The sequence below is a fragment of the Lepisosteus platostomus genome, chromosome 14, assembly GCF_059453375.1.
Source record: "Lepisosteus platostomus isolate fLepPlt1 chromosome 14, fLepPlt1.hap1, whole genome shotgun sequence".
Lineage (NCBI taxonomy): Eukaryota > Metazoa > Chordata > Actinopteri > Semionotiformes > Lepisosteidae > Lepisosteus > Lepisosteus platostomus.
The window spans coordinates 41,106,522-41,117,398 of NC_142624.1; the positions used below are offsets into that span (position 1 = coordinate 41,106,522).

Here is a 10,877-nt window from a genome sequence, read left to right on the forward strand (position 1 = left end):
AACTATAATCCAAGCACAGCAGTTAAGGTTTATTCAAGAACAGCAAGATTAACACAAAATGGTTTCAAAGGGATACAGATGTTTCATCGTGTTTGATGTCTTGTCTTGCAGTGGTGCACTCACTCAAACAGCTGTGCAGGTCCACACCCATTGCAACTATTACGTGCTAATGTGCAGCTCGCCTTTCTCATCTCTCCAGATTGAAAACCTGTACAAGCAAGAAGGTTCTTCACAAGATTACTATTAGACTGTTGCCTCTCATACAGAGAATTGAAATTATTTTTTAATATTTTTAGCCTTTTCTATACTGCTTCTATTGTCAATAATACCAGTTTCAGAATCTTATACACAGCACTGGGTGAAGCCTGAAATTGGGCTATGGTGCCAACAAGAGCAGTCTTCATTACCTTCATTGAGATACTGTTAGTAAGCTTTTGTCATATGAGATTACCTTCTTAGAAGCCACACTGATTTCCACATATTTCAAACACTACAGTCACAGAGTCAAATTCACATTTTCTATTAAAATTGACAACCACTGATACTGCAGCATATCAGAAGATTACTTTATTGGGTATCATTTCATCTTTACATGACACCTATGAACCAAAAACACAGGATTTGCATAATACTGTATGTTCACTTTGTCCTACCTTTTCACCATTTTTTACAACATTGTCTGTGTGAGAAATAAACATTAATCATGTTAAAATCACTTTTTTATGACTATTTCAACCCTTTCCTGTTTAAGTGCCTCACTAAAATCAGTGTTTGTCTTTTGGTTAGTTACTGATGAAACATTGATAACATAGTTCAAGGAAAGGATATTTTGAGGTTAAGCATAAACACAATTGCTCCATTTGTGGTCATGGTTCAACCACTATTGCACCCAGGTTATTGTTGAAAATAATCCTTCCGTCTATCTCTGTGCTGCACACAGGGTCACGGAGTAATGCCATCACTCCAGCTTTAAGATCCGGTGAGGCTGTTTTATTGAAGTTAAGCACTTCTGTGAGAAAATCAAGCAAGAGCTCTCCTTTCTCATCTCCCTCAGTAAAGCACTCTGTTATGTCCATGCTGGAGGCAAGTTCATAACTTTGGTATTTTATACCCTCTGCATCCAGATAGTCCTTGATGTCCCCAGTGGAGATGTACTGGCTTATTTCAGACTTGCACAGCTCCTTCCTGTATCTCTTCCAGAGCTCACTCCATCCACTTGCACCTTCAGTGGATAAAAGCATATTCTCTATAAAACATCTGTGGGCAGACCAGGGTAAGCAGGGCAATGCACTGTGTGCCCACTCTGAGGCCCTGCGTCCCTACACTCAGCACTGCAAAGAACAGAGGACATTCACACCACCATCAAGTAAGCGGCAAAAATAAAGACACCAGCAGTATCAGAGAAACAGAGAATGAGTGACGCTAGATTTCAGAAAACAGAGACAGTGTTCTGAAGAGAACACTTTATAAAGCTTTAGCTGTTCTATATTACCACACAGAAAATTGAAGACAAATGAAATATGAATATTTTTTAACCAATTATTTATCAGCTTTAAATATAAATGTTTTTGAGGGTGTTTTGGGGGCGATGCAGTGGCAAGGGCGGTGCGGTGGCTCTGTGGCTAAGTATCTGCACCTGTGGCTGGAAGGCTGCCGGTTTGTATCCCGCGGCCGGCAGAGGAATCCTACTCCATTGGGCCCCTGAGCAAGGCCCTTAACCCCAGCTGCTCTAGGGGCGCCGTATAAATTGCTGACCCTGCACTCTGATCTCAAGCTTCTCTCCCTGTCTGTGTGTCTCATGGAGAGCAAGTTGGGGTATGCGAAAAGATAAATTCCTAATACAAGAAATTGTATATGGCCAATAAAGTGATCTCTTTTTTTAAAGTACTGAAACACAAAGAAGTACAAAGCTTTTCAACAAGATGATAAATAGGTAGCAATGGCTCCTTGTCCATTGTGCAATAAATTGTCCCTTGCAGAGAGCTGTCTGCCAACACCCCCATCAAGCTCTTTAAATCTCCCACTGCAAGGTGAGGAGGATGAGAGCTGCATCTTCACGCTGACAACAGAAGGACATCTTCGATAACATATGTATCCCTTCCGCACAGCACAGTGAAAACTAGGTATAAATTAACATCTGGGGAACAGCATCTCTGTAACTCTTTACATGACATGTCACCACCCTCTTTCTTTTGAAATGTGATACAAAAAAATTGTAAAAATTTAAAAAAAATGTAATGAAAAAGTCATTACAGAACAGTTTTAAAAAGCAGCAATTATACCCAATTTCAATCATATCAAACCAGCCATTTGCTGCAGTAATGGCTAGGGGAATATTCCTACACTGGGTTATGTCAATAATAAAACATATGTCTGAGGATACTGTACCAGACACTAGGATGATAAGGAGTTTTCCATTCGGCTTCAGGAGACTTCGGAAAAACTTGACTGTTGCGCCAGGATCAGACACGTAATACAGCATCTACACACAAAAAACAAAAGAAATGCTGATTCCTTTTTTTTTTTTCAATTTATTATAAGTAACGTACTGGCCAAGTCTAAGAAAGAGAAATAAAAGATTGAAGTAGATTTGGTACTGAACCAGACAACACATATGTGCTCAATATATGAATTGCGCGAACATACAGTACTTAATATAAATGTTATGAAAAAATTGAAAAGATTTTACAATATATCTTAGCTAGTACAAAGCATTGTTCAACACTATAAAAAAAATAAAAATGAATATAGCCTTTTCCCCACTTATATAAACCTAAGTGTACTGTTAATACTGGTATTTAAAGACACAGTAGCTGTAGATACAGTGTCTGTTCCTACTCAGGCAGAATGCAGTGTATACCCCTAGAGGAAGTGCCACATCAGTGCCCCTCCACTCAATAAGTGCGCCACAGTAAAATTACAAAATGCTGCACACACATTTTTATACTTAATATTTTATTCAAAACCTGAATGCTCAAACGTCCAAGGGTAACATACAGTAAGTCAGATCAACAAATACTAAAGAAAAAAAGGGAAATAGGTTGTTGTTTGGTGCAAGCAACTTTAGCAGTAATTACAGTCACAAGTCTTTTTTTGGCAACTACTGTACCAACACAGGCTTGGTGCAATTGTTGCCAATCCTTACAGGCGAGTTTGCTCAAGCTTTCTTGGGTGGGTAGGGGATCACTTATGGTCAGCAGTTTTCAGGTCTTCCAAGAGATTCTAAACAGGATTCAAGCCATGTTAGCCATGGACATGCACTTTCTTATTCCTAAGCCACTTCAGTGCAGCTTTGGCCTTGTGCTTTGGATCATTTTCCCACTGAAAAGTTATTTTTTGTCTAGACCATCTATCGAGACCAAAAGGTTCCCATTTTGTCATCTGCCACCTTTGTGGAAGTTCACAGGGGCACTTTGTTGTGAAAGGGCAGGCCGAGCTCGGCTGCAGTGTCGGCCTGGGTGACTGGAGCACACACTCAGGGTAGGAGCAGCAGTGAACTTCCCATGAAACAGCACCTGCATTCCTTTCCAGAAAACCAGGGCTGTGACAACCACCAGACCTGCGTTCCAGATCTGAAACAAGCGTGTTGTGCGTCCCCCACAAGCACAGCCTGCAGTCAATGAAAAATATCTTGCAGGGTTAGGTGGAGGGCGAGATACTGCTGAATAGGTTCCATTAGTTTGCAGAAGCAAATATATTTTCCTAGTGCCAAACTGTGACTATAGTTCAGGTGGGTAGCTGCGTCAGCATGCGTAGGCTGCAAAGGTACAAGTAATAAGTTTATTCCATGCTGAAAAAAAGAAGAAAGAGAACACAGCGTTTCGGCCGTGGAGCCTTCTTCAGGTGTGAGAGAGACAGGGCAGTAGGCAAAGGTAAAGTAGCGGGAGAACAAAGGTTGGGAGGGAGGAGGAGTGAGAGGCAGAACAGGGGACAGAAAGAGAGGCCAATCAAGAGGTGTGAAGTCAGAATGGGTGCAGAGAGGTGTGAAATGAAACTTCCAATGAATGGAGAAAATTAAAAAGAACAGTAGTCTGTCATTAAGAGAAGGGAGAATGTGTGATCCTAGCTGCAGAATAATTTTGGTTTCAGTGGTCTTTCTGATGTATGAGTTCAGAAAACTGTCTTTGAGAACACAGACGGAGAGATTAGAGTGGTCGTGGCCGTCAGAGGTGAAATGAGAAACAATGGGTTTGGAGAGATCTTTAATCTGTTTAATCTGTTCTCCCGCTACTTTACCTTTGCCTACTGCCCTATCTCTCTCACACCTGAAGAAGGCTCCACAGCCAAAGCGTTGTGTTCTCTTTCTTCTTTTTTTCAGCATGGAATAAACCTGTAACTATTACTAATATTACTATTACTTGTTCCTTTGTGACTATAGTTTTCAATCAAAGTTCTTAAATTTATTATACTTATAAAACAGAGTAAAACTTCCTACATGTTTAGGAATGGAACACAATTAAGAGTTCAACTTAAACCCATTAAGTGAATTACAGGCCAACAAGTGTTTGCGCCTCCAGAACCGGGACTGGGAACGAGAGCTGGACCTCTTCCAGATGCCAGCCTAGGGGGGAGACACAAGGACCGACCCGCGGACACTGTGAAGTTCTTTTGCCCTACATTTAGAGTGGTTTAATTTTGATACCGGTCCACATCTTAGCCACCCTGGTGTATTACTGCCAGGGACGTTACTAAGAGAAGAGGTTAGCTGAGAAGAGCTAAGGTGTTGTTTTGGTTGGGTCAGTTCCTTGAGACCCACTTACTGAACAGCTCGGGGTGTCCAAACAGTATAGGACACCCCCCACAGAAACACACTGAGCAGTGCAAGGGTGGCTGCCGGAACCTGAATCATGTGAATGAAGTCCATCTTTGTGTCGACATTGTTCTCTTCCCGGTGATCTTCATATTCGGACGATGTCATCTTCCTCCAGGTAAAGTTGATGTTCTCGAGGTTAGGAGTCTTGGACACTAAAACTAGGATAAGATAATGCAAAGAAGTGGTAATAAGTACAGTATGTACTATATGTAGCTAAATCCCATAATACGTTTATATGCATTTAAGTCATTTGTAAGAAGTAATTAAAGAAAAAACAATGTATTTGGCTGGATAACCAGTTAATCAAACCAATTATGTAAAAAAGTGTACTTCATTTTTTCACACAAGTAAATAGAGAAGTTTATGGAACAATATAGAGGAATTGAAGCTCTTGGATGACATTGTCTGCGACAGAGGGATTAACATGCTTTTTGCACTTTTCTTGGCCCTTTTTCGTTCCTAGAACTTATTTTAAGGATGGGAAATTACAACCATAAACCCCCAACCACTTCCAGCTTGCAATGTGAAATCAGTGTTAAAGACAGTACAGCAAAGCTGAATGTAAGGTCATGCAGGTGCAAGGTAAAGTTCATTGCAAAAGCAATGCTCCACTGTAACACACGGGCTATATCACACAACCTAATTTCTCACATCCCCTTTGTGGTGTCACGATTTCTGTTTTTCAATGAGTGGAAAATTCATATATGCGTGATCATGTTACAAGTTAGAAAGACCTGGATATGAACTGGCCTAAAGGAGGTACCTTTGTAGTTGTGGATCATGCCGCCACCGGGTTCCACTACTTCGTTATTAATCAAAACTCCAGGGTGTTTCAGTCGCATCTGGGAGAGTATCTGCAGATCAATTTCACCTGAACAGGAGCAGAATAAATAATACTGAAACTGTGCTGGTCACAGTAACAAGGACAGTAGAGGAATTAAGAATCAAGGCAATGCAAATATATTCTTAAAGGAGAAGAGTCTCAGAGTTCTCAGGACATTTCTCTCACAGTCGTCACTCTGGGGAACAACTGCAAACTGCAAAGGCCAGAAATCAGATTTTTTCTTTTAAACTATTTTTGTGCCGCACAATAGAATGTCTTCTAATTTCAGGAAGTGAGTACTTCCAGTTTTTATTCCAGCAGGTGCTCATAGTTTCTAAGGTGATGTAAAGATTTAATTATAATTAGGGGAAAAAAATGTAACACTTCTATTCAGGGCTTCAAAATATCTTCAAGATATTGCACTTTGAGTCAAGCACATTTCACACCATCACATGTGAAATATCTTTCTAAATCTTCAATATCATTAGGGAATTAACCAAGATCTTAGACGTGAATGAACATTTTAAGAATGTATTGATTGCCAAGCATGTGAGTACAAAATTGCATTAATACTGTAATTATTGCTTTTCCAGCAGCCAGCCCACCTAAAAATGAATTATCCTCAGTAGTTTATGGGCCATAGGCTGCAAGAATTATAAGGAAGTGTTATTTTACAGCTACAGTAGGTACTAGGGTTATATTGAAAATGTAGAATACATTTGAAACTAAAATAGAACAGTTGATTGATTTTAACTTCCACCAAACCACTTCCAAAAGGGGTAAATATTTTAGCACATAGAAGCACTCCAGTCCAGTTTACCAGCTACAGCCTAATCCCAAAGATCAGACCATGAACTACACAGCACAATCACAGAACTTTTCCTAACTAATTCTGGTTGTTCATGGAAGCCAGAGAAAGCATTCTTGGCTTTAATTAAAGAAAATATCAAGTGGACAAAAATTGTTGTGGATCTGGAAAGCAGAGCTTGGTTTTATTGACTCCAGACTAATAAATAGAAAGTCCAGTGTCCAAGGACAGTAACGTTTCAAGATAGGTTTTTATCAGCCCAAGCAAAGGTCGCCAGATACAGTACAACAGTTGGTACTACAGGCTGATTTAAAAACTTTTACTGATACTTAAACATTATTTGTACAGTTCCCAGTGTTATCAAGAGAAGTGTTTACTCTACTTATGAAAGACACAGAATATGTGCAATAAATATTCTGTCATTTAATACACACAAATATCCAGACTTACCTCCTCCACTGCCAATGCCCATGACATCCAGGCTGGACTTTCCATCTCCAACTCTGCACACAAAAAGTGTTACTGACGTTACATGTGTACCTTACTAAACAGTACACAACACATGTAAATTTCAACAGGAGTCAGACAGAAGAAAATGTATTTAATGACTAGTGTACATACAAAACTCCTCATTAGTTAAAAATACAGAAATGTCTACAATGCCAGTAGGATCGCCAGGACATGGCACACCTTTTACAGTGTTGACATTTAATATTGTTAACCACAGGAAAAACAACTACACTCATTTTGTAAATGTTAAGCTTGTTTTATAATTCTCAGAGCTCAGCTTAATCTTTCCATCAAAGGCTAGTTGAAAATGGCCTTTTATTTTGAAAATTTTATTTTGAAACAGATATCTGTAACATTTAGCCTCTGTGTAACAAGCATAAGTTTAGGAAAAAACAGAATGACCAACTAGGTGCTGAAAGCATTCTTCCTTGTCTTTACTACCTTGAGGCTATAGTGTGCTGCAGGGCAATATTCAGAATGAATGCTGCTGCTGCTAATTCAGTGCTTCATAACTGAGTACTAACATCAGGCCACCATTCAGTTTGCATTACACAACGTTTTGGACTTTACACCGGTGAACTTCAGTTTATGTCAAGACCTTCTGTAAATGAATGAAATGCTGATAAAAGTGGCTTTTGTACTGCATTCCAACATTTTTTTAATGTTTAATTTTACTTTACCTTTTAATAAGGTCCGTCCTTGCTATGGTATAAAGGGATTGCCAAATTCTTTAAAGTGTTGCACAGTATAAGATTACAAGTATATTACTTTTTTGTTTTTACCAATCACTAATTAACATTAAAGTTTTGTAATTAAAAAGTCAAGTAGAAATGTGCATTTACAGGTAACATGAAATCTGTAGCATCTTAGGAGCTGAAGACCAATTCATTGGGTAGACTGTGTTTAAGAGTGCTATGCTGAGGACCAGACCCAGCAGGCACTTTTGAAAATTTTCTCAGACAGGTTTTAAATCCTCTGATCGACTACTGACAGCTCCTGATCAATCCTGTTAAACTGGACAGGCAGTGCTCCACTGCTTTTCCATTCCTAGATGACTGGGCAGCTCTCCAGTCACACATAAGCCTTATTACAGCAGTGGTGGATCAAAAGAACACAACAGTTACAATCAAGAGAAGGCCATTCAAACAATCTAAGCCATTTAGTCATCAGTAGCTAATTAATCTGTGGATCTCAGCCATTTCTGGAAAGGCGTTGTAGTATGGGCTTCAACAATATGGCTGAGTAGCTTTTTCTATGTTCCCATAACCCTGCGCTTCCAGAAGACTTGTCTCCATCTGACGACTCAAACCATGACCCCGAGCCAATGCTCACACCCAGGAACTCCTCAGCAGCACCTGCAGCTTGGTGAGAGCATCTACAGTGACTGTTCAGCTGTTATGAAGCAGAGAATTAACTCTCCTTTCAACATCCTAGTAAACCAGTGGCGCAACAAGAACTGGGAGCAGGTTAGACATTTGTTACTTTAGCAGGTACACACAGTAAACAGCTAGATAGAGACAATGACCCAAATATTACACAGTAACAGGTAGGCAGCTGTGACTTGATGTACACACACAAGGAGAGGGCTGAAATGACATTTTGCTGTGGAAACACATCATCCCCTAAGCAGAGGAGTGCAGATTTGCATTAATAATCCCTTTAAGCATTTTCAGAAAGGGGGAAGGTAAAGAAGGAGCACAACACTTCCACATCCATGAAACATCACTGCTGCAACAGTCCTTATACAAGCTGAAGGTCTTTTTAAAAAAGAAATGGGGGCTGGTTTTAACGTGTTCAGCGAATATCTGGTTTAAACTAGAATGTTTCTTGTTTTGGAAAAAGCTGGGCTTTATTTTTATGAAAGCTTCAATAAATGAGACTTCATACCCACATGGTATGCCAGATTAAAAATATTTTGCTCATGCTCAGTGACGTTAAAACACTAGTCTGCTTTATACAACTGTATAAACATTCATAACAATAAGTACTTAATTAAATAATGGTATTATTGTATCAATGGGTACAGGTACCATCCAATTAGAAAATGGGAACTGCTAACAATGCACCCTCCCTAGTGTAGTGTGCATTACCTTGCAAGTATATCGGGGAGAGTCCCGTCAATGAAGTTCTGCATGCACTGGTGTTCAGATGAGCGATCCAAGAACAGCTGGAATGACTTGAGGTATTGGGTCTCATCGCTCACCAGACTCTCCATAGATGATGCCATTGCAGTGTTTCTGTGGGATTTAACAAAAAGAGTCCTTGAGACTTCTGCATCTTCTGCGTCTAAATCCTTCTATTTATAGTTTTCAGGTACCTCCCTGAAGCAGGATCCCATTATCTGTGAAAAACAGATCGGCTTAAGTAGCGCTTGTTTCATTTGGAGCGGCACTGGATCTTAAAGCTCTGAAAATAAATAAATATTAAGATCAAATAAGAAGAGAGCCCCCAGATGACGGAGACCTTGTTTTTCACTGCACGTTCTGTTTCAGTGTAAAGCTCTTGGGGAACTATTAATCCCTGTGCAAGCAGTTACTTACAATGAAGCCCCTTGAAATGTCATTGGATCTTAAAAACAAGAGTAAGGTATCTGCTTTTTTTGGGGGGGGTGGTGTGGGGGGTTGTTTAATTAATAGCCTATACTGTAGTTCTAGGTAAATTCCAGCTAGGGATTTTGATCAAAAGGAAACAGAATTCTCCATCTAGTTCATCGGAATAAAAGAGGACGTGAAAAGCAAGGAGAGCCAGATGCACCGCGATCGGTCAAGCAACATCACAGCTGGACAGGCTGGTGTCAGAATTTGGGAACAAACATGCTACTCAATCCCCTGAGGAGAGGCCTCTTGCAAATGAGCTGGCTTGGTCTCCACAAGTGAGTCCTTTTGTGAAGAAATAAAATTGAACACTATTATGCCCAGAAAAGAAGCAATAATGACAGAGCAGAGGTATTTGGATTGGTAATATCTAATAGTGCCTCGAAGGAATTTTTGTTTTTGACAAGGACTTTAATTCAATTTATATAAGATAAACGTAAGATAACCTTCTCACTGTGTCTCAAAATAACGTAAGGCATTACGTTACACAAGTTTCACCTATAGAAACTTACTTTTGTTTGGACTGTTTTTACATAATTGTGTACTAAAACGCGAACACTGATGTGGTTAAGTATGCTCCAAAAGGACTTTGAACGTTTTCCGATTAAGGCATGTCAGTCATATACAGTACAGCAATAAGGTCTGGATGGGGCAGAACAACAAGAAGAGCAAATAACAGCAAATGTTTTCGGATCTATTTTATAATCCGATCACAAAGCAAAACTCTAATTCTACGAGACGCCTTTGAACTCCCTCTGCTATTGTGATTTGTGCACAGCGACTCACCACTGTTCTTGAAGCAGAGAGAAGCAGTCTCGTAGCGGCCGCGACGCGCACGAACAGTCACAGCGCACAGTTTCTCAGCTCCCCCGACGGTCCAGACCAGCTGCGCGGCGCGCACACCTTCATCCACACCTCGACTTCATCCAGTCGCTTTTGAATGCAACTTTAAACGCACGAGCTTGGAAAACGCTGAGGTGCCGGGTGACAAAATAGTAGATAAAAAGTTAAGAGGCTGTTCATATCTGGAGACGTAAGAAACTTATAACCCCTCCCATGCCTTCCGCTCTGAGCAAATCGAAGTCTTGTTAAAGACGCAGGGTCACTTTTTTTAGGAAATCTTTACGGTGGCATTCCCTTTTTACTCGCTAAAATGAATTTTGTTTTTCATACGGCTATTATTTTGAAATAGTCCATATATTTTGAGAAAAATATTTAAGGATATTTTATATCCTCAACACTGAACCGTGGGACACTGATAAACTGACGTTTTATAACTATATCACCAAAAGTATAATAATAATAATAATAATAATAATAATAATAATA

The 10,877-nt window shown here is 39.8% G+C and overlaps 1 protein-coding gene across 1 annotated transcript; it reads right to left on the bottom strand.

The window, feature by feature from the left end:
• Positions 1-8: 8 nt before the first annotated feature.
• On the bottom strand, positions 9-10,589 carry LOC148649511 (histamine N-methyltransferase-like). The gene is made up of 7 exons (XM_088606304.1): positions 10,335-10,589; positions 9,045-9,191; positions 6,895-6,947; positions 5,577-5,684; positions 4,841-4,971; positions 2,389-2,482; positions 9-1,222 (listed from the first exon to the last, which is right to left on the bottom strand). The coding sequence occupies exons 2-7, from the start codon at positions 9,179-9,181 to the stop codon at positions 867-869; spliced, it is 879 nt and encodes a 292-aa protein (XP_088462430.1). The 5' UTR covers positions 9,182-9,191; positions 10,335-10,589; the 3' UTR covers positions 9-866.
• Positions 10,590-10,877: the final 288 nt, after the last annotated feature.